This window comes from Eleutherodactylus coqui, chromosome 5 (assembly GCF_035609145.1).
Source record: "Eleutherodactylus coqui strain aEleCoq1 chromosome 5, aEleCoq1.hap1, whole genome shotgun sequence".
Classification (NCBI taxonomy): domain Eukaryota; kingdom Metazoa; phylum Chordata; class Amphibia; order Anura; family Eleutherodactylidae; genus Eleutherodactylus; species Eleutherodactylus coqui.
Window position 1 is genome coordinate 275462569 of NC_089841.1, and position 25846 is coordinate 275488414.

At 53.4% G+C, this 25846-nt stretch overlaps 1 protein-coding gene across 1 annotated transcript; it reads left to right on the plus strand.

Annotated features, from left to right (window-relative positions):
* The first annotated feature begins 3193 nt into the window (after nt 1–3193).
* On the plus strand, nt 3194–23036 carry CDC34 (cell division cycle 34, ubiqiutin conjugating enzyme). The gene is made up of 5 exons (XM_066604761.1): nt 3194–3442; nt 17004–17090; nt 17954–18051; nt 19250–19384; nt 22274–23036. Exons 1-5 carry the CDS (start codon nt 3269–3271, stop codon nt 22482–22484), a joined length of 705 nt encoding a protein of 234 aa, XP_066460858.1. The 5' UTR covers nt 3194–3268; the 3' UTR covers nt 22485–23036.
* Nucleotides 23037–25846: the final 2810 nt, after the last annotated feature.

Consider the following 25846-nt stretch of genomic DNA (forward strand, 5'->3'; position numbering starts at 1 on the left):
GCACCGGCCACTTGTGCTTCCGCCATCATCTACCTTTAGAGACTGGTTCCTGGGCATCCGTGCCATAGATGCGCCCGGCTGTGCGCCCACTTACCCTCCGGTTACAGTTACAAGATGCGTCTTCTGAGACGGCTAGTGTTCTCTGGAGTCAATAACGTCCAGCTCCTCTGTTCTTCCGTCTCCAGCGCCCTCCTGTATATACTGTAACTAATAGTAACCGGGCTTCATATATAATATGTAACGTTGTAGACGCACTCAAGGCTTCGGCCTCCTGTCCACGAGCGGATGGGAGACCTGCAGAAACCATTTACGGGAGATTGCGAATGCAATGGAAACAAATCCGCCCCCCGCCCCCAGCCTCCCCCCCCCCCCTCCCTAATTGATTTGAACCGTCAGAGCCGCAGTGCACCCCAGTTGTATGTGCGGATCGTCCGCACTGATACGGAGCGCGCTGCGATGTGTCCGCGCCAAATGCTCCGCAAATTAAATCCGCATGCCTAAATTCAGCTGTGGATGCCGATGCTTCCCTGCGGGCACTTTGCATTGCGGATCTTCTGCGCGGGCGACCCATGCGGATTCCACAACTGAGAGCCGCCCGTGGACATCGGGCCTCCAGGTTAGACGCCGAGTCGGTGGGCGGCTCCAATAGGGATGTGTTTGTGAAAGAACTGTGCCCGCTTTATTAGGCCGGCTGTGATGTCTCCGTCCGATCGCGTCCCGCTACGGAAGGAAGGCACGCCATGATCAGCGCTCACAATTCGTTAAAACAATAATCGTGTAAATGCTGCCATCCTGCACCTTCATCTGAACAATGATTTTTAGGGGACCGCACGCTGTGTTCTCCACAGGAGCAGATTACGTTGTATTCTCTCTGCAGCCCGTCAAACAACAACACACATTAAGCTAATGAAGCACTAATGGGCAGTAGTGCCCATTAGTACTTTATCAAAACGATCGCTAATCTTTAAATCGTTTGAAAGATGATCTTTGCGTGTAAATGGGCCCTAATATGGATAACTGCTGTGCCTGCACTAGAGAGAACAATGTAGGCGCAGCGCAGAAGGGAGCTCTGTGTTCAGATACGCGGCTATCTGAAGCGAGTTTCTCTGGTAACTTCGAGCGGCTGAATAGGGGTTTTCTATGAAAAATATACAGAATTGGCTGATAAACCCAGTACAAAACTGCTTATTGCCTAGTAGGTACATCTCAGTGCAGCTGCAGCAAGGGTTAATACAACTCTATGCACATGCCAAGTGGTCCCCCACATGTACTGCAGGGTGGCCTTGGCAGCACACAGTGAGGAAGACTTAAGGCCCATTTACACGCAATGACTATCACTCAAACTTCATTAAAATGATGGCACATGAGCTCGTTGTGTGTAAATGCCATCCTGCACTTTTCATCTGAATGATGATTTTTAGGCAAGTTTAAAAACCATTGTTCAAACCGCATGCTGTGTTCTCCATGGGAGCAGATTACATTGTGTTCTCTCTACAGCTCATGTGAGAAGCTGATAAAGTACTAATGGGCATTAGTGTCCATTAGCACTTTATGCAAAATGATTGCTAAAACTGTCAATCATTCGTTTGAAAGATTGTCTTTGCGTGTAAATGATCCTTTAAGGCCCATTTACACATGATTATCGCTCAAAATGTGAGTGCTAATGGTTATGTGTAAACGCGCGGCCGTTGTGCGCTATTTATTCACTTGTCATTTATCGCTGAGTTTCGGCCTTAACAATAATCGTTAGTTTGTTCGCTTGTCGTTGGGTTTAAACGCCGTTCGTTCAGTCTTTCAAGCGACTTGCGGGGAGGGGCGACCGTTTGCCCGCTGAACACACTGACTCGCGCGACAGCAGACAGCGGCGCTTTCTGCTGATTCTTGGCATAGCCCCCCCCCCATCGCGCAAACATCCAGCGTTTACACAGCGAACGAGGGAAATGGCGAGGATTACACGTAAGATAAACGCCATTAACAGCCGTTAAGTCATTTGTTGCCATGACAATCGTTGCGTGTAAAGGGGTGTCACGTGGCCATCCTCCTGCGCTCGGCAAGGTTTTCTTTTCTCCTCCCGTTTCCCGGCGGAGCCTTTTTAACGTACAAACTTGCGATTATAACATTAGAAGGTCCTGCTGACGACCGCGACAAAACCCGCCCAATTTATCGTGATTTTATGGCGGCCGCTGCGTGGGGGAATCTCGCACCGCTGACTCTCACCAATCACAGAGGCGATGCCACGCCGTGTGCAGCTGCCCGCAGGATCCCTGTAAACTCCACCTCTTCCTCATGTGGTCTTTTGCGCTGCCCTGCGTGCGGCGGTCGCCCCTCGATGGCCAAAATCCGCATGCCGCATTCAGGTGCAGAAAATCGTGTTCCTGCATCACGAAATAACGTCAGCTGGCGGTGCGGACCGTCCGGGCGGCGGCCGGCTCTATCCGCGGATTCTGCTCCTTCACGCAGGCGAGCGCCATATCAGTCTGAGAAGCGCCGCCTCCTTGTGCCCGCGGCTTATCGCGCATCACTGCTGGGAAAGTGCGCCCTCTGGCGCCTGGGCACCGCACGTCGGAGGAGACAACACGGCAGCGACGGCCGACTGTCCCCGCGCCAACAACGGCCGAGGCGCTCCGAGGACGCAGAAAAATAAAAACAGCTGCTGTGTGTGGCGGCGGGCGTGTTCGCGTACCGGGATGGAGGGCGTTTTCGCGTACCGGGATGGAGGGCGTGTTCGCGTACCGGGATGGAGGGCGTGTTGGCGTACCCTGACGGCGGGCGTGTTCCGCATACCAGGATGGCGGGCGTGTTCGCGTACCCTGACGGCGGGCGTGTTCCGCATACCAGGATGGCGGGCGTGTTCGCGTACCCTGACGGCGGGCGTGTTCGCGTACCAGGATGGAGGGCGTGTTTGCGTACCGGGATGGAGGGCGTGTTTGCGTACCGGGATGGAGGGCGTGTTTGCGTACCGGGATGGAGGGCGTGTTCGTGTACCAGGATGGCACCAGGGCTGCACGCAGAGCCGCGGAGAATAAGTGGCCATTAAGGCTGAATCCCCATGGATCTCCGGCTCCGCGCCTCTTTGGGTTTGTCCTGCGCATTTTGCCGAGTGCCCCGGTTGTGGGCGGAGCCGCCGCCACACGTCACGGCCCCGCCGCTGGGGCTGCTGGGAGTTGTAGTCCGTGCCGTCCCCCCTGGACAGAACAACATCTCCCAGCGTGCAGTGCGCGGTGACACCGCCGCAGGCCCCAGGCGAGAAGAGCGGGGAGCAGCCGCCATGGCTCGGCCGGTGCCCAGCTCCCAGAAGGCGCTGTTGTTGGAGCTGAAGGGGCTGCAGGAGGAGCCGGTGGAGGGGTTCCGGGTCACCCTGGTGGAGGAGGCGGATTTGTACAACTGGGAGGTGGCGATATTCGGCGCCCCCAACACCTTCTATGAGGGGGGATACTTCAAGGTGAGGAGGTGCCGCCAGGGGGAGCTCCACAGTGTAGGGTAAACCATAGAGCTGCAGCCCGGCAGCTGTGCTGCCGCCAGGGGGATGCCGTCCAGAACGCATATTAGCAGTTTACGCTTAGGTTAAGCAGCGCTGCTGATTAGAGCCACCTGATTGGCTCTTCGGCACCACGTGACTACACAGCGTGCACGCGGATTGCCTTCAGCAGCCGTGCACTACACACTACAGTTAAGCAGCACGGGGTTAGGTTTAGGGTTAGGATTACCTAAACCTAACCCCAACCCCAACCCTAAACACTAACCGTAAACACTAAAACTAACCCTAAACCTAACCCCGTGCTGCCTAACTGTAGTGTGTAGTGCACGGCTGCTGAAGGCAATGCGCGTGCACGCTGTGTAGTCACGTGGTGCCGAAGAGCCAATCAGGTGGCTCTAATCAGCAGCGCTGCTTAACCTAAGCGGAAACTACAAATATGCGTCCAGAGCACAGACCATGGCGGCCTTTATGCCAGCGGCCGGGGCCGCCATCCTGCTCCAGCACCAGGTGGACCCATTGGCAATAAGGGGGTCAGTTCAGTTTCCACTCGGCAGCATTAAAGCAGAAGATAACCCCCAGCCTGCGGCGCCATTTCTTCCGGTATTTTGTGACCCTCCGAGCGGAGATGACGGCGCAGGGGTGAAGGCGGCGGAGACGTCTGCATCTGGTGGCTCTCCGGTCCTTCCAGACGGCGACACTCTGCTGTCCGGCACAAATGGCAGAAAGCCGCGCGAATACGTAACGTGCTGCTCGACCGCCGCGTCTGCGCTTCTAAATCGGATGTACGGTAAGCGGCGGGCAAACAGAATACGGCGCAGAAATGCCCAGTTACGCACTTGTCTGAATGCGACCTGTAGGCATCTTTACCAGGCGGTCGGTTGCCCACAGGCGCGGTGCTGAGCGGTGAAGCCTCTCGGTCGTATCGGTTGGCTGCTCGCTCCATGGGCACGCGGGTCATGTGATATGTGGGCGACGGCCTGCTTACAGCGAATGAAGAATGATCCCCAAGCGCTCTGCCTCCATCTGCTTCAAGGAGAATCGCCAACAGCTGTGCCAGCGAACGGGCCTGCAGACTGCCAACACGTAAGGGCAGCGAGGCGCGGGGGCAGCAGTACGGTCTCCATGCAGGGGACGTGGTGTGGGGGCAGCAGTACGGTCTCCATGCAGGGGACATGGTGTGGGGGCAACGGTACGGTCTCCATGCAGGGGACATGGTGTGGGGGCAGCCGTGCGGTCTCCTCGCAGGGGACATGGTGTGGGGGCAGCGGTGCAGTCTCCTCGCAGGGGACATGGTGTGGGGGCAGCGGTGCGGTCTCCATGCAGGGGACATGGTGTGGGGGCAGCCGTGCGGTCTCCTCGCAGGGGACATGGTGTGGGGGCAGCGGTGCGGTCTCCTCGCAGGGGACATGGTGTGGGGGCAACGGTGCGGTCTCCTCGCAGGGGACGTGGTGTGGGGGCAACGGTGCGGTCTCCATGCAGGGGACATGGTGTGGGGGCAGCAGTACGGTCTCCATGCAGGGGACATGGTGTGGGGGCAACGGTGCGGTCTCCTCGCAGGGGACGTGGTGTGGGGGCAACGGTGCGGTCTCCATGCAGGGGACATGGTGTGGGGGCAGCAGTACGGTCTCCATGCAGGGGACATGGTGTGGGGGCAGCGGTGCAGTCTCCTCGCAAGGGACATGGTGTGGGGGCAGCGGTGCGGTCTCCTCGCAGGGGACGTGGTGTGGGGGCAGCGGTGCGGTCTCCTCGCAGGGGACGTGGTGTGGGGGCAGCGGTGCGGTCTCCTCGCAGGGGACGTGGTGTGGGGGCAGCGGTGCAGTCTCCTCGCAGGGGACGTGGTGTGGGGGCAGCGGTGCAGTCTCCTCGCAGGGGACGTGGTGTGGGGGCAGCGGTGCAGTCTCCATGCAGGGGACATGGTGTGGGGGCAGCGGTGCGGTCTCCTCGCAGGGGACGTGGTGTGGGGGCAGCGGTGCGGTCTCCATGCAGGGGACATGGTGTGGGGGCAGCCGTGCGGTCTCCTCGCAGGGGACATGGTGTGGGGGCAGAGGTGCGGTCTCCTCGCAGGGGACATGGTGTGGGGGCAGCGGTGCGGTCTCCTCGCAGGGGACGTGGTGTGGGGGCAGCGGTGCGGTCTCCTCGCAGGGGACGTGGTGTGGGGGCAGCGGTGCGGTCTCCTCGCAGGGGACATGGTGTGGGGGCAGCAGTACGGTCTCCTCGCAGGGGACATGGTGTGGGGGCAGCAGTACGGTCTCCTCGCAGGGGACGTGGTGTGGGGGCAGCGGTGCAGTCTCCTCGCAGGGGACATGGTGTGGGGGCAGCAGTACGGTCTCCTCGCAGGGGACATGGTGTGGGGGCAGCTGTACGGTCTCCTCGCAGGGGCGGCTACGTGGCTGAAGCCCGTACTGACGGGTGACTTTCAGATTGGCTGTAGAGTTGAGTGATAATTCGTACGCCCGGCGAGGGTTCCTGCGCCCACTGCAGTTGATTTGTTTTAACTGCATGCAGATCGCTGCCTGCCGTCACCTGGAATTGCCGGGTGGCAACTGGATTTGCTTTTTAAGTCCAAGTGCCAACCAGCTGTGACCCACACGCAGACCCAGTCCACCAGCGGCAGCAGCGGGCATGGACAGCCCAACGGGGAATTAAAGGGGTTGTCCCGCGCCGAAACGGGTTTTTTTTTTTTTCAACCCCCCCCCCGTTCGGCGCGAGACAACCCCGATGCAGGGACGTACAGACAGCTTACCGGAGCGCTTACCTTGATCCCCGCGCTCCGGTGACTTCTATACTTACCTGTGAAGATGGCCGCCGGGAACCTCTTGCTTCGTGGACCGCAGCTCTTCTGTGCGGTCCACTGCCGATTCCAGCCTCCTGATTGGCTGGAATCGGCACGTGACGGGGCGGAGCTACACGGAGCCGCTCTCTGGCACGAGCGGCTCCATAGAAGACTACAGAAGACCCGGACTGCGCAAGCGCGGCTAATTTGGCCATCGGAGGGCGAAAATTAGTCGGGCTCCATGGGAACGAGGACGCTAACAACGGAGCAGGTAAGTATAAAACTTTTTATAACTTCTGTATGGCTCATAATTAATGCACAATGTATATTACAAAGTGCATTATTATGGCCATACAGAAGTGTATAGACCCACTTGCTGCCTCGGGACAACCCCTTTAACTTTTTACAATCAGTTTAAAAACTGCCCCAATTTGTCCAAATACTACAGGACTGTATCAGCGCATCGTCCTGTTATACCGCCGCAGCCACTGCACCCAGCGGAGGCGCTGGCAGCAAACATAGCAGCACTGCGGGGTTAGGAGTGTGTGGGTTGAGCAGCGGGGGCCGGACATGCTCACATCCGGGAGAGGCGGAGCGTGACATGCTGTGTGCGGCGAGCAGCCAATACAGTCTTGGGGGTGTGACCTGCCCCCTCCCCTATAACACAACCCACCCAACCCAAGTCTCCACCATTTCTTCTGGTGGAGACAAGATGCACCAGTACCAATAAATGTCAGGCTTGATATTGCAAGCCAAGTTCCTATTGAAATGAATGGGAACTTTACCTGTAATACCAAGCCTGGCCACTGCAGTAGGAATGGAGCTGTCTGTTTCCTGCAGAAATCAGCTTAGTGCCTAAGCACACCAGTCTGGCATCATAGTGCCCCCTTCCAGTAACAGAGTGATATAATACTGGTATGTGGATGACAAATATTACGGACATATTTGTCCCAGATTTTTTTTCTTGTTGTTTCTTTGCTTCCCGAATGCAGAATTAAGCAACTTTCTAATTAGTCCTCATTATAAATTTCCTACCAATTTGCTGGTGTAGTCTGTGCAGCCCCTGTACATAGCCAGCTGTCCTGCTGCTTCTGATAGGGAGACCACTGCACACGCTCCAGGATGTGTGGCTTCTCATTGCCCTTCACTCACAATAGCCCTATGTTAGAGATATGAGTATGGAGGAGATGCCGGTGTGGATAGGGAGGAGTGCATCCAAGTCTTCAGGGAGGGCAGATCACACTGTCTTCAGAGTGTAGATAGGACAGAGATCATACAAAGCAGCCAGTAGGGGGGAGTCGCAGCTGCTGCTTATCACTGTGGACAAACAGATCACTTTTTGGGGTGGGGGTGGGGGGGGGGAAATCAGACGCTCCTCAGCATCACTGCCTGCCAGCGCTGGGCTAAAGAAAAACGGGAACAGCCAGTGTCAGGCAGCTGCTGCTAAGGCCACCTGCACACTAACGGGTCGGATTCAGCAAGCCGAGTTTAGCTGCAGAAGCTCTGTGATTCATCGCGGAAACAAATTGCGATTGTTTGCGTACGATCGTGGATGCAGTGGTTTTTCCGCTCGGAAATAATATCGCACGCAGGTGATGACATCAGAAAGCTGCTCATCTCCCTGGAAAAACCCTTGTATACAAAGGGTTAATGGCCAGCCGACCTCTCTTGTAGGGCCTTCAGGACGGCACGCTGCTCTCTTGGCCGGGAGAGCAATGAACCGGCCCACATCTAATACCGCCGCGGTTACTGCGGTGTACAGTTGTGTGTTCTCTTCCCGCATTCCTGTTATTTATCTTATGTGGCCTCCTGGCATCCTGCGAACTACCCGCCTCTCAATCCACGTCCGTCTACAGTGTAATGGTGGATGCGCTGCGATCTGAACGCCCCCATAGAGATCAGTGGAGCCGTCCGCGGGGAATCCGCGCTCAAATACAACGTGCTGCAATATTTTTCTTTTTGCTTGAAACAAAAATTTGCGATTCACACCCGCCGGTCTGCTGGGATCTGCGGGAGGGAATGCCTTCCGATGGGCGAGTATTACAGTGGATCCCCCGGCCACGTGCCCGTCGTCGATCCTGCTATTCAAATCTGTTTGTGTGCAGGCGGCCTACAGCAAGTAAGATCATGGGGTGCATATGTAAATCTATCCGGGGCAGTCCAGAGATCTCTCCCATTAACTACTTATACCCTGAGCTGCAACAAGGGGGCGCTCTCTTACTTTGGAGGAAAGAAGGTTTCTACACGACTCAGAAGGGGTTCCTCACTGTAAGAGCAGTGAGACCATGAACTCTCTGCCAGAGGCTTCTTTCACGCGATCACATGTGGTTTTTACTTTCGCCCGTACGCGCTTTAAAACTGCATGAATGGGGGGCGTGGCCAAGAAGCCGAGCAGACCGGCCGCATGTAGAGAGAGCTCCCGCTCAAGCCGGCATACCCGATATCCTGTAACCATCCTGAGGGCCCCTGGACCCACCAACACATCAGCCAAGGTGAGGGGAGAGGGGACCGAGCCACCAGCAACGGCCTCATAGCACCTGCGGTGAGAGTGACACCGACGGCGGACCCGCGACTGCTGCCACCGCCATTTTGAAATCAACGCCGGCCGCGGGGCCTAAGTGAAGAGGAGGGAGGCTGAGCCGCCTGAAACAACCCTGCAGCACCCGGGACGGAGAAAACACCAGCGGCGGACCCGCGGCTGCTGCCGCCGCCATCTAGCGCTTAAAGGAGATGTCTCGAGGAAGCAGTGAATTTTTTTTTTTTGCCCAGTCCCCCTAATTAAACATACATTACTAATTACCCCTGTAAATTACTTTCCTAGCTGGTTTCTACTTACCGTTCCAGCGTTTCAGCAACTTATAAAACTTTTTCCCAAGATGGCCGCCGGCTCTTTTCGCATCGCTTGCTGTAGCCCGACGTGCGCGCTCCCGAGACGCTACCAGCTGTGTCTCCATGGCAACCAGACGCCCCGCAGCCGCCGACCGGACCCCTGGAGTGAACACGGCCGACCTGTCACCCACCGCCAGGCAAAAGGTAACCGGCGCAGCCCCCCCCCCCCCCCCCCCATCACAGCGGCAGCCCCCCCGGCCCAGCGACAGCCCCCCCCCCCCCCCCCCCCGGCCAGCGCTAGTTCCCCATCACAGCGGCAGCCCCCCCCGGCCTAGCGCTAGTTCCCCCATCACAGCGGCAGCCCCCCCCGGCCTAGCGCTAGTTCCCCCATCACAGCGGCAGCTTCCCCCCGGCCAGCGCTAGTTCCCCCATCACAGCGGCAGCCCCCCCGGCGCAGCGACAGCCCCCCCCCCCATCACAGCGGCAGCCCCCCCGGCCTAGCGCTAGTTCCCCCATCACAGCGGCAGCCCCCCCCGGCGCAGCGACAGCCCCCCCCCCCATCACAGCGGCAGCCCCCCCGGCGCAGTGACAGCCCCCCCGGCCTAGCGCTAGTTCCCCCATCACAGCGGCAGCCCCCCCGGCGCAGCGACAGCCCCCCCCCCCATCACAGCGGCAGCCCCCCCCCGGCCTAGCGCTAGTTCCCCCGGCGCAGCGACAGTCCCCCCCCGGCCCAGCGACAGTCCCCCCCCGGCGCAGCGACAGCCCCCCCCCCCCGGCCCATCACTTACCAGGACAGCTGGACGACGGGACAGCTGGGCGGCTTCTCTGGACAGCTCGGCAGCTCTGCACCTTCCTCTAACAGAGGAAGGTACAGAATGGCCGCTCCAGCGCGCTCCCGAGCAGTGACAGGTCGTCTGCTCATGCGCAGAAGAGCTGTAGCGGGGAGCACACTGAAGCGGCTCGTGCTGAATGGAGAAGACCGGACTGCGCAAGCGCGTCTAAAAAAGCAAGCTGCCGGCGAATTTAGACGGAACCATGGAGACGGGGACGCTAGCAACGGAGCAGGTAAGTGAATAACTTCTGTATGGCTCATATTTAATGCACGATGTATATTACAAAGTGCATTAATATGGCCATACGGAAGTGTATAACCCCACTTTGTTTCGCGAGACCACCCCTTTAACGCCGGCCGCGAGGCCGAAGGGAGGGAGGAGACCGGACCGCCTGCAGCAACTTCGCAGCACCCGAGGCAGAGGAGACACAGGCGGCGGACCCGCCACGACCGCTGTCGCCGCCGACTGGAAGACAACACCGGCCGCGAGGCCGAAGTGAGGAAGAGGGCAGAAACCGGGCTGCCTGCAGCAACCTCGCAGTACCTGTGACGGAGGAGACGCCGGCAGCGGACCCGCGACGCGGCGACCGCCGCCGCCACTAACCTGAAGGCGACACCGGCCGTGAGTAGCAAGAGAGGGCCGAGAAAACAGGGAGATCCCCCCTGGGAAGAGGAAACGGCACCCCGAAGCAGTGCTGAGAACACGGGGGAATAGAGAGAACAACTGAATAGAGAGCCCTATACCACCCTGAGAGAGGGAACTGCATACTTTCCCGCCATAACCAGCGGGGGGGCCAGGGGGGAGGCCGCAGAGTGAAGGTAAAAAAGAAAAGCACAGCATATACCTCTAAGAGAGGCACCAGCTTCGCCGCGCCGCTGCCACCCCCCAGGGGCATACAGCTACTAAACGCCATATACAGGGAACACAAAAGCCCCCTGTGGAGAACTGAATGCGCCGCAGAACCTCTCACCAGCACGAAATATTAAACTATCTCATCATGGGCCCCACTAGACAGAGCTCGTCTGTCGACAAACTTAAAGCATTTGCCAGGGGGGAGACCCGAAAAGACTCCGGCCCAGAACCCACTACGCCCGCCATAGCAGGAACATCAGCAACAAAGAACGGCAGCCCAGGCCCACCAGAGGGCACAGTCCAAACCTTGCAACAGTTATCCGAACAACTTCTATCAGCAATACAAACGTCCACGGCCACTCTAACTGGCAAAATCGACGAAGTAAAAATGGACGTGAGCCTACTGAGACAAGACCTTCAAAACCTAAGAGAAAGAGTCACTAATACGGAAGACAGGATCTCTACACTAGATGACTCCGTCTCTCCAATGTCGGCCGCCATACGAGACCTCACACAGAAAGCCGAGTACTGGAGACAAAAAGCGGATGATCTCGAAAACCGCTCACGACGGAATAACCTGCACGTAGTGGGTCTACCAGAACGAGCTGAAGGGCAGAGACCCGAAGAATTTATGGAACGATGGCTCCACGAAACTTTTCCCAATGCTGGACTATCACAAGTCTTTGTGATTGAGCGAGCCCACTGGGTGCCCATGAAGCCGCCCATACCAGGGGCACCACCTAGACCCTTGCTGGCTAAACTACTCAACTCTCGCGATAGAGATACAATCCTACAAGCTGCTAGAAAAGGAGGACCTCTGCGATATGACACCGCAGTTTCCAGCTTCCCAGATTTCTCTGCAGACCTCCAAAAACAGCGAGCATCATTCTTCGGAATCAAAAGACAACTTCGAGACCTGCAGCTCCCGTATTCCATGATGTACCCGGCACGACTACGGGTGACAGACTGAGACCGTACCCGCTTCTTCACTACCCCAACCGAAGCAGAAGAGTGGCCACCAGACGTCGTCCAGAAGGGCCGTAATGTATACATAACCATACTCCTTTTTCCCTCCAGGTGCCGGGACTCTTATGTAAACACGTGAACATGCCCTTAAAAGCCATACGACCGTGCATCAGAAACTGTACTCCAGACACACACTGACCATATCTGAGACTGAGACACAGGATTGAGACGCCTGCAATTTATTGTGGTTACTTGACTAACTTCCTTCCCGAGGATGGCGGTGAGCCCCCCCCCCCCCCCCCCCCCCCCCCCTCGGCATCATTAATTCCCCTCTCCCCTTTCTTCTAACCTATTATACACCTCCTCCCCCCCCCCCCCCCCCCCTCCTATCTTTTGCTCTGGGTATAATGAAATCTACTACCTATATAGAGAGGGGTAATGTGGAAGTACCCGGAGAGGAGAGAACTCTCCCACCCCCACCCCGCAAGGAGGCCCACCTAGATAATGCCCACCAGGCTAAAGCCGGCCTCTATTACCGTATCGATGCATATAACAGTACCTCAAGTATAGCCCATACAAAAGCTACGCTAAGCAGGTTCCCCCTAATACCAGTTCGCCATGAATGCTAACGCAACAGAAAAAGCATTTAAAGTCTGTTCCAAAATAAGCTGTTTTAAGTTGGTAGTAGACTACCGTAATGTTAACAAATTGTACGCATCAAGAGCTCCATGATGATCGTAAAAATGTAACGAAAAACTGCTGTATGATGTATAAGAATGTAACCGAGTGTCGGGGTGGGACTCCTGGCGGTCGGAACAATATAAAGAAATTCATCCAGACCCGATAAACCCTCCCCAGCCCATGGCGGGGATAGTCTTTGTGTCCTGGAATGTCAGGGGCATGGGGTCAGCCAGGAAGCGATCAGCAATAAATTCATTAGTACGCTCCTGGCAACCACATGTGCTGTGCCTGCGGGAGACCCACCTGACACCTGAAACTACGAAAGTCCTGTCGAAACCGTGGATACAGTGGTCCGCTCATTCATGCCACATATCCTACTCCAGAGGGGTGTCCCTATTAATAAGAAGGTCACTCAGATGGGAGCTAGAACAACTTAGGAGAGACCCGGAGGGTAGATACGTCTTTGTGAGAGCCAAAATCAATAACGACCCATACGTCCTTTTGTGCTGCTATAACCCACCGCCGGCGACAACAGCCATCTTAGCAGACACAACGATTGTTTGTATGGGAGATATGAACATGGTAATGAATCCCACTATGGACAGAATCGGAAGTGGTGCTCGGAGGGAGGTAGACACAAACATGACCTGCCTGGCTTCTTTTATATCAGTGACGGGATGGCTAGATCTATGGTGCATATTCCACCCACAACAAAAAGAGTTTACTTGTCACGCAGCCCACAACCATGCGCTAAGCCGTATAGACTATATATTTGGGTCCCCCTCACTATTTCCAAAAATTGAATCCATAGAGTTCCTCCCTCGAGGGATCTCAGACCCCTCACCAATCCGTATGCCCTTAAAAACCCAGGCCCGGACACAATTAAGAGACTAAAGGTGCATCCATTCTGGCTCTCGCTATTCGGCCCCAACGACCGCATACCGGACCAGATCCAGATATATTACGAGGCACATGAGGTGCACACGAATATGATGCTAGTGTGGGAGGCATTTAAACCGTACCTCAGAAGTTGCTTTAGATCCTCCATCTCCTTTATTAAAAAAGCCACCGCAAGGGAAGGAGAACTCCTAGCAGAGCAATGTCAACAACTAGAAAAGGAATTTGTCGCCGACCCTACAGATACCAAAAAAGATAGATGGCTACAGACAGGGAGAGACGATCTAATATACCTAAAAGAAAAAGCCCAGAGAAACCTTTTCTTTACTCGGCAATCCTTTTTTGAATTAGGAAACCAGTCCAGCAAACTACTAGCCTACATGGCAAGACAGGAGACCGCCCCACCGTCCGTCCTAAGAATTAAATCAGCCGAAGGAATAACGCTCACAGACCCAAAAGACATCCTAGACAGGGTCCAGCAATACTATGATGACCTCTACCAATCGCGAACCGACTACTCACCTGCAGAACTAGAGTCTTATCTAGCCGACATAACATTCCCAGTATTGCAAGACACTTCTAAGTCCCTATTAGACTCTGCCATTACAGAGGAAGAGATAGGAGGCAATAAATGATATGGCAAAAAACAAGACTCCAGGCCCAGATGGACTGCCAGTGGAAGTCTATCTGCATTATAAAAAGGACATAATGCCGCACCTGCTCTCCCTATATAAATATATATTTGATACAAACCATCTCCCAGAGTCAATGTTAGAAGCCAATATAGTCCTTATTCTAAAACCAGATAAAAACCCAGAAGATTGCGGTTCATATAGACCAATTTCCTTACTAAATACAGACTACAAAATTCTTACCAAAATATTGGCATCTCGTCTAAACCAAGCCATTAAGGAAATAATACACCCCGATCAATCTGGCTTTATCCCAGGAAAATCTACATCAGACAACATCAGAAGGACGCAGGTGATTACACAGGTGGGATGGAGGTGGAGATCGGACTGGGCCTTGGCCTCACCAAATGCTGCTAAGGCATTCGATTCAGTTGAATGGCCCTATTTGATGGAGGTCCTACGGAGATTTGGATTCGGAGACTCATTTATCAAGTGGATCTCTATTCTATATAAGTCTCCGACAGCCAGAGTAGTAGTAAACGGCCTGACCTCCACCTCCTTCTCACTCCACAGAGGAACCTGACAGGGCTGCCCACTTTCCCCCCTCCTGTTTGCAATTGCAATAGAACCGCTGGCTCTGAGAATCCGACAACACGCATCATATAGGGGCATCCAGATAGGACCCAGAGAAGATAGAATAGGCTTATACGCAGACGACCTAATACTATACATGTCGGACCCCAAGAACGTCCTGCCGCTAGCTATCTCACTAATAGATGAATTTGGGAACTTTTCGGGTCTGTGCATCAATTGGCAAAAATCCGCTTTTATGCCCCTAAGACCAGAGGGATGGCAAATGGGAGACGTATTTTGTAAACTACAAGTCACTCCTAAATTCAAATACCTAGGGATACACATCACCAGAGATCACACTCAGAGCCTTGATTTAAACATCACCCCCTTATTGGCAACCCTACAACTGAAATTAAAAAACGAGCTCCTTACCACTATCTGTAGCGGGCAGAATAAACCTTATAAAAATGATAATACTCCCCAAGTACTTATACTGCTTAGAGCACGCAGAAACAGCCATACCACAAAAGTTCTTCAAAAAAACTAACTCCCTAATAACATCATTCATTTGGGGGAACTCCAGAGCGAAACTCCGCATGGACACCCTACAGCGACCCAAGGAAATGGCAGGAATGGCGCTACCAGACCTCAAACTTTACTACCTAGCGGGGCAGGTGAGATATATCCGTCACTGGCTATCGGGCTCTCCTCTTCCAAACTCCGAGCACCACTTGATGTTCTTCCTTTCGGAGACATCACTCTGGGTCCTCCTGGAAAAACCAGGACTATTGACTAAGCAGATGCTTCCAATCCATAGACTTGCAGTCAACGTGTGGCAGACATGCAAAACACTGACTAAGCAAGACAACACCCCTCTGGAGACCCCCTTGTGGGACAATAGAGCATTGCTGCACCTGATGAACCTACCGGATAAACAGTTCTGGATAAATCTAGGAATCACCACACTGGAACATCTATAGATCGACCAAGTATTGGCCTCCTTCGAACAATTACAACAACTATATCAAATCCCAAGAGAGGGCTTCTTTAGATACCTGCAACTTAGGCACGCTCTGACAACACAATTCCCAGAGCCCAGACAACCCTTCTCACAATATCCATTAATAGGCATACTTCGCACCCAAGGACCCAAAGGCCTGATATCGGTGTTGTACACACACCTACTACAATCTAAGATCCCTGACACGCCGATGGCGGTGGTGGAGAAATGGAGAGAGAGCTCATTCCCACTCTCACTAGTGAGGACTGGGGGTCTGCAATGTCCACATATACTACGGTATCACCAGCCGCAAATAATAAACTAACACAAGTATACATCCTACACCAATGCTACCTAACACCGACCAGACTATATACAATGAATAGGACACCCACAAACCAGTGTCATCGGTGCAGAGCACCTAATATGGAGCTGCCCAGATATCTATACGTACTGGGGAGAGGTCACAGAATTCCTAACCCAATTGATGGGTATACCAGTACCACACAATCCAGCAGTGTGCTTATTAGGACTTCTAGATGAAGAACAATGGCAACACCACGACAGGATATTCCTTACCAAAGTATTATTCCTTGCCCGCAAAGCAATAGCCCTACGTTGGATGGACAGACGCCCTCCGACACTCTCGAAATGGCAGAATATTAACGCCATTTTGCCATACGAAAAAATGGTCTACAAAAATAAAAAATGCCCCGAAAAATTCAACAAGGTTTGGGAAAGATGGTGCGGATCAACGTACACAGTATTCACGCAAGATCGACTACAGGACCTGCTGAGGGCAACTATACCTGGGAATGCTGAGCGACTGCTACCACCTCCCACTGACACCACGAGAGTACTGACGCACTGTACTCAGCTACTGTATATACTAATGTAACATACTCCAGTCCTGACTACATGACCACGAGGAGCCTATGATGTATTCAAAGTTATTTATTCATGTATTGTACAAAATACATAATGTCCAATAAAACGAGTTTAAAAAAAAAAAAAATTGCATGAATGAAGAATTTCCACAATCGGCTTCCGAACTGCAGTGGTGTATTCTCCGGCGTTCACACGGGCGGCTGCTGCGTATCGGCAAAAAGATACGCTACAGCGTGGAAATCCCCCGGAATGACTGCTAATGCTTAAATAGAGCCAGCGGCCATCTTTTCCCAGCGTTGGACGCAGCTAAACCCCATCCCTCTCCTTTTATTGTCAGCTGCCATAGAAGTCCATGGAGCTGCCAGCATATCAGCAAGAGATAGGGCAAGACCTGTGTTTGAACGCAGTGGGTAAAAAGTTGCTGATGTGCTTTTTTTTTTCTTTTGTACGTGGCTAGTGATTGAATACATTGACGTCCGGAGGCATCGGTGCCGCCCGGCGGCATGCGTGCCGCCCGGCGGTGGCGGTGCCGCTGATGTTTATACGTGGTACTTAGCTAATGATGTGATGTATTTACTGACTTGTATTCTGCGTTTCGCAGGCTCGTCTGAAGTTCCCCATTGATTATCCATATTCTCCCCCAGCATTTCGATTTCTAACCAAGATGTGGCACCCAAACATCTATGAGGTGAGTATATATGTATACCGTGCACTGCCCAACCAGCAAATGAGGCGGAGCTCATCAACGCCACTTCTACCGCATTGTAAAACCGTTAAAATGCATGCGGCGCTTTTGTCTGAATAAAGCTGTCGTTGATGGACATTAATTAACTCTTAGGCCTCCCTCACGCAGGCGTTTACGTTTTTTGTGTTGGCAGCGCTGGGACACATTTTGGCTGCATTTTCAGCCCAGCTGAACATGCAGGTGAGGAAGCTGAAAGAAAAATAGCCTAGCTGCCTCGGTCGGGTCCCTACCGCTCTGTGCAGACTCCCCGACACACCATCTATTGCTGGTAACGTGGGTTGAAGACCATGCTTCCAGCAAGAGATTGCTCTGATTGGACAAGCCATTCAATGAATGGCTGTGATTGGCCAAGCGCCTCAGCCAATCAGAGCAATCTCTTGCTGGAGGCGGGGTCTTCAATCCCCATTACCAGGAAGAGATGCTTTGTCGGGTATGACAAGTGTAGGGGGAGCCTGCACAGAGGTACGGAAAGCGGCGGAGGCCGCTGGGTGAGGATTGATTTTTTTATCCTCAGGTAGTGTAGCTAGGGTGTTTAACGCTGCCAAAAACACGATGCCAAGTTGTGCCACGTTTTTAGCAGCGTTGAAACCGCTGGCCATTCGTTTCAATGGGCAACGCAGAGACAAAAAAGATGGGACATGCAGCGCTGTCAAAGCGCAGTGTTGGAGACACTTGTGTGAGCCGCCCCACTGGAATGAGCGGCACCAAATGCTGTACCAAAACGCCTGTGTGGGGGCGGCCTCACCAATAAATTACCGCTTTACTAAGGTAGTGGGGATTACGGCTTCCTTTGGTGTTTCTTACAGAACGGAGATGTGTGCATTTCCATCTTGCATCCCCAAGTCGATGACCCTCAGAGTGGAGAACTTCCTTCAGAGAGGTGGAACCCAACGCAGAACGTGCGGTAAGACGCAGCGGATGCCCTCTTGTGACAACCGCAGTCCTGGGAGAGATCCTCATGTAGTTGTACAGTTGTTTGGTCGCTCCTCACTTGTCTGTGTTCCAGGGTGAATAAAGTAGTCGTAGTAGAATCTGCTTCCCCATGCAGGAAAATAACGGCCAAGCCCATCCTTGGGTCTGCCTGCTCCCCGCTGCGTCCTGCGCCGTTGCTCGGTCTTCCTCTCCGGTTGGTTGTACTTTTCGGGACGGCGCAGGCTGCTGCAGCCAATGACGGAGCTGAGCCAACCATCGTTGGCGTTACAATGTGTTACTTGGATAGGTCGGACATTTACGGACGCGGCGATACCAAATATGTATTTTTGTATCATTGTTTAGATTCTTTTATTATAAAGATGGCAAAAGGGTTTCAGTTTTTAAACTTTATTATCTTCATTTTTTTAATAGAAATAATAAACGTAACTTTTTTTAACAACTTTTTTACATTCTTTTTAGCCCCAGGGGGGACAAGAATTTCGGATGGTTTGATGGCTCCTGCAATATGATGTGATGCCATAGCATTCCATTATACCGCAATCTGACAGGCAGCCTATCAGCTCACGCCAGAGGTATGGCTTGATAGGCAATCTGCAATTAAACCCCTAGGGGCTTTCAGAAGGCCCCCGGCTGCCACAGCAACCTGCCATCTTATAGTTGGGAGCAGTGTGGGACCCCCAAACATCAATCGGGCATCTAAATGTCGCTGTCAAAATAGACTGTGGCATTTAAAGGGTTAACTACTCCGCTCAGTGGCACTGCTTATTGGAGCTGTTGCGCGGGTGTTGGCTGTAGGAAACAGTCAGCACCTGCACTGTATGGAGTGGGGTCCACCCGCCCTATCCCCTCTATACATACCCCAAACGTGTAGGAATTAACTGTATGTCCTGCAGCGTTCGGGGGTTACATGGCTGGCACGTGGTGGTTCACTTCTGCTGTGGCAGCTGTGGCAGAAATGTATGTACTTTCTACACACAGTTGCCCGCCGAGGGGTTTCACAAACGGGTCCGGTCCCGCTTCATTGGAAATCCCCTCTTTGTGCTGTAATCCCACAAGTGTGGATGTGCTTCATGGCCCCTAATCAGCTAACGCTCATGCTTGGGGATGAGAAGGAGCTGCTGCTGCCACTTCACATGTGGTTGGTCTAACATGTTGTTAATTGTTGGCAGGACGATCCTCCTCAGCGTCATCTCCCTCCTGAACGAACCCAACACCTTCTCTCCAGCCAATGTGGACGCATCAGTCATGTACCGGAAGTGGAAGGAAAGCAAGGGCCGAGATAGAGAGTACACGGACATCATACGGTGAGCTGGCTGCGGGGCGCGGGCGTCCGCCGAGCTGCATGCGGGGCGCCGAGGCTTTCTACCTGGAATCCATAAACATTGTAGCACGCTCCACTCCTGCTCTGCACTGCAGGTATAACATTAAGAGGGTCTTAAACTACCTGCTTTTAAAAGATTTTATTAACCCTTTGCAATCCAATTTTGGATTCAGTATTTCCTAGGGGGCTTTCTCTTTCTGCCATTATACAATGGCACCATCTGCTGGCTGGAGCCAGTACTGCGGTATGTGGCATGCTGGAGAGGCCCCCGACAACAGAGCAGCCAGTAATCTACAGTAAGAATACCCTGCCGGACGTCTTTCGACATCAGAGCTGTACAGCCGTCAATCAGAATGTCTTTAGACGTCAGACAGTGGATTGGAAAGGGTTAAAGGTTTTTTTTTTTGGTTTTTTTTAAAGTCCCAATGAGGTGAAGAAACACCTGGAGATCTACGTATAACAGAGAAGTGCGGGTCCTGGAAGAGTTCATAGCTATAAAGGACATTTAGTGTCTGCACAGGCGTCTATCTGCTGGGGAAACAAGTTATACAATGCAGAATCTATCGGGGGGGGGGCGAACACGCACTGTATGTCAGGAAGAACTCGGGGCGAGCCCCCTCCGTATAATGGCACAGGGTACCGCAATGCATCAGACTTCTGTATCCTCACTACCCGGCCCCGTTACCATTCTCCATCCCAGCTTGTGTTTCACTCCGTTCAGAGGAGTGGAGCGAGTCTGCCTGTTTCTGGCCATAGCTGCTGACCACCTATCTGAGGACGTAAACTGGTCAGACACCCTAATGTCAGCGATGGCTCACTTTAATTGGTTTAGTGGTAGCGGAGGCGGTAGGGTGCCGGTGCCGGAGGTAATGGCTGATTTCAAGAAAACCTGAACACCAAACCAAGTAAGCGAGCCATGCATGGGATCCGGGCCTGCGGTTGGTCCATGGCTGCTGACACATTCCCTGGGAGGATATTAATGCCACGTGTTTAGTTTCTGAATATAATGTTTACAGTGGACTCGCACAACATGTGGCCCGCAGTGGCTGATGGACTTCTGGCTACCCATGGACCATGAGAGGACTATAGAGGCTAGCCTCCTGACAACCCCTTTAAGTCACAGTCCGCGGCATAGTCATGCCATGCTAGCCGCTAGTGTGACCAGGCTAGAAGGCTTTCCCAGACTGTCATGTGAGCGGCCAGAAGCGAGGGAGGGGGGAGCGGGTGTCCGTCGCATGACTTGAACCTGGCATTGAACAGGCAGCTGACCTCCGCTACCCCCTCCCTTGCTGCATGGGTGGTCACATGACCGAGATATCAGGGAAGGTCCATTAGGCCCCGAGAATGGTGGTGCAACCAACAACTGTGCAGGAGAGGAAAGAGGTGCAGAAGGTTCCTCCCAGGAATCCGCAGTAGTCCAGGAACGTTGGACTGCAGTGCAGTGAGAACTACTTAGCAAAGCGGTTTGCAAAATAGTTTAAAGGGGTTCTGTCATTGGAAATAAAATCCTAAACTTACCTATTCCTTCCCTGTTAGTGTTACTGATCTTCACCTGGCTCCTGCAGCCCCCCGGGTCACTTCACCACAAGCCGGCCGGACCCTCTTCTTCCTGTGATGTAGCGTACATTCTTGGCATTCTGCTTCCTGCCGGTCCGTGTGGCCTGTCACTAGTGCTGCAGTCTTTACTGCCTGCCAGGGAATGCTGAATCCTATGTCGTGCTGTCTCATCGAGGGTGTTCATATAGTAATGCCGCAATACCTTGCCACTCCCTGCTAGGCAGCGAACGCTACATCACTAGTGACCGGGTACACGGACCTGCAGGAAGCAAAATGATGGCAATCTGTGCTGCATCACAGGAAGAAGAGGGTCCGGTTGTGCAGCTCTGGTTCAAAGTATGTAATTGCCTAATATTGGCAGAATAGCTTCTGTTGGCTTGAAGTGATCGAGCAAGACCGCGGCAGGGTAGTGCGGCTAGCGGCGGGAGACCGCGGCAGGGTAGTGCGGCTAGCGGCGGGAGACCGCGGCAGGGTAGTGCGGCTAGCGGCGGGAGACCGCGGCAGGGTAGTGCGGCTAGCGGCGGGAGACCGCGGCAGGGTAGTGCGGCTAGCGGCGGGAGACCGCGGCAGGGTAGTGCGGCTAGCGGCGGGAGACCGCGGCAGGGTAGTGCGGCTAGCGGCGGGAGACCGCGGCAGGGTAGTGCGGCTAGCGGCGGGAGACCGCGGCAGGGTAGTGCGGCCAGCGGCGGGAGACCGCGGCAGGGTAGTGCGGCCAGCGGCGGGAGACCGCGGCAGGGTAGTGCGGCCAGCGGCGGGGGACCGCGGCAGGGTAGTGCGGCTAGCGGCGGGGGACCGCGGCAGGGTAGTGCGACTAGCGGCGGGAGACCGCGGCAGGGTAGTGCGGCTAGCGGCGGGAGACCGCGGCAGGGTAGTGCGGCTAGCGGCGGGAGACCGCGGCAGGGTAGTGCGGCTAGCGGCGGGAGACCGCGGCAGGGTAGTGCGGCTAGCGGCGGGAGACCGCGGCAGGGTAGTGCGGCTAGCGGCGGGAGACCGCGGCAGGCTAGTGCGGCTAGCGGCGGGAGACCGCGGCAGGCTAGTGCGGCTAGCGGCGGGAGACCGCGGCAGGCTAGTGCGGCTAGCGGCGGGAGACCGCGGCAGGCTAGTGCGGCTAGCGGCGGGAGACCGCGGCAGGCTAGTGCGGCTAGCGGCGGGAGACCGCGGCAGGCTAGTGCGGCTAGCGGCGGGAGACCGCGGCAGGCTAGTGCGGCTAGCGGCGGGAGACCGCGGCATGTTCTCAGACTTCTGTACAACAGAGTAGTGATTAACAGTCTTCTCGATCCCTACTGTGTTCTATGTCACCTTTTTACCTTCACAGGAAGCAAGTTGTCACCACGAAGGCTGATGCAGAAAACGATGGAGTGAAAGTCCCCACCACGCTAGCCGAATATTGTGTGAAAACCAAGGTTCCCGCGCCGGATGAGGGGTCCGACCTGTTCTATGATGACTATTATGAGGATGACGACATGGAAGATGACGGTGACAGCTGCTATGAAGACCAGGATGATTCTGGCAATGAAGAATCCTGACCCCACCTGATGTTCTTCATCAGCGATTTCCCCCCCCCCCCCCCCCCCCCCCCCCCTCATGACTGCCTCATTACTATCTTCTCATCCAAAAAAAGACACTGGTGATCCTTCTGACCACATGACCGCCTGGCACTTGTGGTACTAGAAAGATAGAAGAGCGGTTTGAGGCTTTGCCTACTAAAATGCCAAGGATGGTGGTCCCTGAGCTCCATTAGAGGATGGCTTAATGCTTGCAGTAAAAGCTTGTGCCACAGGATGGCAGTAGAGTGCTTTTGCAAGTCCCTGCTGCTACTCTCTCCACACCCTTCATCTGTGCTGGTTCAGGCTGCGGTGCAGGGCTGGAATCGGCGGGGAGGGTGCGAGAACAATCATTTGGTTGCTTTGTGTTTTGGGTGCGGGTGGAAGGTGGCGGGGGGCTTCTGTTCTGCTCTAACACTGGTTGGGCGGGTTACTTCACAGCATTGTCGGCTGCTTTGGATTGGTTGGGTGGATTTTTCTGCAGTTTTTTTCTGGTTTGTTTTAAGAGGATTTAATAAATAAAAGATAAAGTGACTTGTTGGTGTAATCTGCAGCTCCGCGTTACCAAACAGGTTCTACTGGCGGGACGCAAGCGGCAGGTCATAAGATACAAGTACTATCATCCTGTTTATGAAGTGTTTTAACTGCCACACGGAAACCTTTAGTTTTGAAGTCTTTGCTGTAAATGCTGTGAAGGGGCGAGGGTCACTGGATAATACTGGAATCAGCACAACGTCTGACCGCATGCAGATTAACGTTATAAACAGGCTAAGCATTAACGAGCCGCTCTGGTGAAGACCTCTTCCATCCCTGCCCCCCCCCCTCACCCGACTGCCTGTCAGACTTTGGGGGTCTCTTCAATGTATTGCAGGCACTTCCATGCAGTGCAGCCCCCTATCTGATACTTAAAGGGGTTGTCCCGCGAAACAAAGTGGGGGTATACACTTCTGTATGGCCATATTAATGCACTTTGTAATATACATCGTGCATTAATTATGAGCCATACAGAAGTTTTTCACTTACCTGCTCCGTTGCTAGCGTCCCCGTTTCCATGGAGCCGTCTAATTTTCAGCGTCTAATCGCCAGATTAGACGCACTTGCGCAGTCCGGGTCTTCTTTTCTCAATGGGGCCGCTCGTGCCGGAGAGCGACTCCTTGTAGCTCCGCCCCGTCACGTGCCGATTCCAGCCAATCAGGAGGCTGGAATCGGCAATGGACCGCACAGAAGCCCTGCGGTCCACCGAGGGAGAAGATCTCGGCGGCCATCTTCAGCAGGTAAGTAAGAAGTCACCGGAGCGTGGGGATTCGGGTAAGCGCTGTCCGGTTTTCTTGTTTAACCCCTGCATCGGGTTTGTCTCGCGCCGAACGGGGGGGCTGTTGAAAAAAAAAAAAACCCCGTTTCGGCGCGGGACAACCCCTTTAACATCTGAAGGCACAGATTTTTACTTTAGGTTTCACATGGATCCCATGATGAATCGGCACAGAATTTGCTGAGGCTATACCATTTTTGCCTGCTGGGGTGACAGTCTAATTATCGTTACCTTCTATATTCACCTAAAAAAAATGCTCCAGACCGTAAGTATCCAGTTATGAGCATGAGCCGTGATCTCCACTATTATAACTGGTCAGCACAGTTTCAGTGGTAAATCCACGTAATAGCATTATACAGCCTGACTAATTGATTAGTGAATGAACACACAAGCACCAAACAGATCAGAATGGAGATCACATGACCATCCAAGGAAGATGAGGCCGGGAGGCTCAGACCGAAATAACTAACCAAGGAAACACTACCTTACTTATAGAGTTCTTGTCAAAAACAAGCCCTCCCCAAGAAGTAGTCCGAATAAAACTTTCCCTGTGTGATTATAACGTTACAAGTGATTACAATATCCGAGCAAAAGGAGCGTTTATTGTGGAGAACCGACCTCTTGCAGATAGGCTCTAGTACCCTGTTGTACCGCCTCTAGCTTGGATACAAGATGTGATACAGGCGGGCATGGAGGCTCTAGTACCCTGTTGTACCGCCTCTAGCTTGGATACAAGATCATAGAATCCTAGAATGGTAGAGTTGGAAGGGTCATCGGGTCCAACCCCCTGCTCAGTGCAGGATCACTAAATCATTCCAGACAGATATTTATCCAGCCTTTCTTTGAACACTTCCATTGAAGGAGAACTCCCCACCTCCCGTGACAACCTGTTCCACTCATTGATCCCCCTCACTGTCTAATATCTTATCTGTGTCTCCTCCCTTTCAGTTTCATCCCATTGCTTCTAGTCTTTCCTTGTACAGATGAGAATAGGGCTGATCCCGCTGCACTGTGACAGCCCTTCAGATATTTGTAGACCGCTATTAAGTCTCCTCTCAGCCTTCTCTTCTGCTAAACATTCCCAGATCCTTTAACCGTTCCTCATAGGACATGATTTGCAGACCGCTCACCATCTTTGTAACTCTTCTCTGATCTTGCTCCGGTTTGTCTGTCTTTTATAAAGTGGGGTGCCCAGAATTGGACCCAGTATTTCAGATGAGGTCTGACTAAGGAAAAGTAGAGGGAGATAATGACCTCACGTGATCTAGACTCTATGCTTCTCTTAATACATCCCAGCATTGTGTTTGCCTTTTTTGGCTGCTGCATCACATTGTTGACTCATGTTCAGTCTATGATCTATTGGTATACCCAAGTCTTTTTCACATGTGCTGCTGCTTAGCCCAATTCCTCCCATTCTGTATGTGCTTTCCTCATTTTTCTTGCCTAGATGTCAGACTTTGCATTTCTCCTTGTTAAATACCATTCTGTTAGTCGCTGCCCACTGTTCAAGCTTTTCTAGATCTTTCTGAATCCTCTCCCTCTCTTCCCTAGTGTTAGATATCCCTCCTAGCTTTGTGTTGTCTGCAAATTTGATCAGTTTCCCTTCAATTCCCTCCTCCAGATCATTTATAACAATGTTCACCAACACTGGGCCTAGGACAGAGCCCTGTGGTACCACACTTGATACATTCTTCCACTTGGATGTGCAGCCATTTATGACCACTCTTTGAGTACGATCACTCAGCCAGTTGTGAATCCACCTAACAGTTGCCTCGTCAAACCCATATTTGGTCATTTTTTTTAAATAAGTATGGTATGAGATACTTTGTCAAATGCTTTACTAAGGTCAAGAAAAAAAATATATCAACCACCTTTCCCTGATCAACCCAGTCAGTGATACTATCATAGAAGGAAATTAGATTCGTCTGGCATGACTTGTTTGTTACTGGTTAATTACTCCATTCTCATCCAAGTACTTGCATACATGCTGTTTAATAATATGTTTCAAAGATCTTTCCCAGTATAGAAGTCAGGC

Excerpts from the sequence above, each read along its gene's own strand:
- CDC34 (XM_066604761.1), top strand. The coding sequence starts at position 3,269 with ATGGCTCGGCCGGTGCCCAGCTCCCAGAAGGCGCTGTTGTTGGAGCTG. Across the intron at positions 3,443-17,003 it reads ATGAGGGGGGATACTTCAAG|GCTCGTCTGAAGTTCCCCAT; the intron begins GTGAGGAGGTGC and ends TGCGTTTCGCAG. Across the intron at positions 18,052-19,249 it reads AACCCAACGCAGAACGTGCG|GACGATCCTCCTCAGCGTCA; the intron begins GTAAGACGCAGC and ends AATTGTTGGCAG.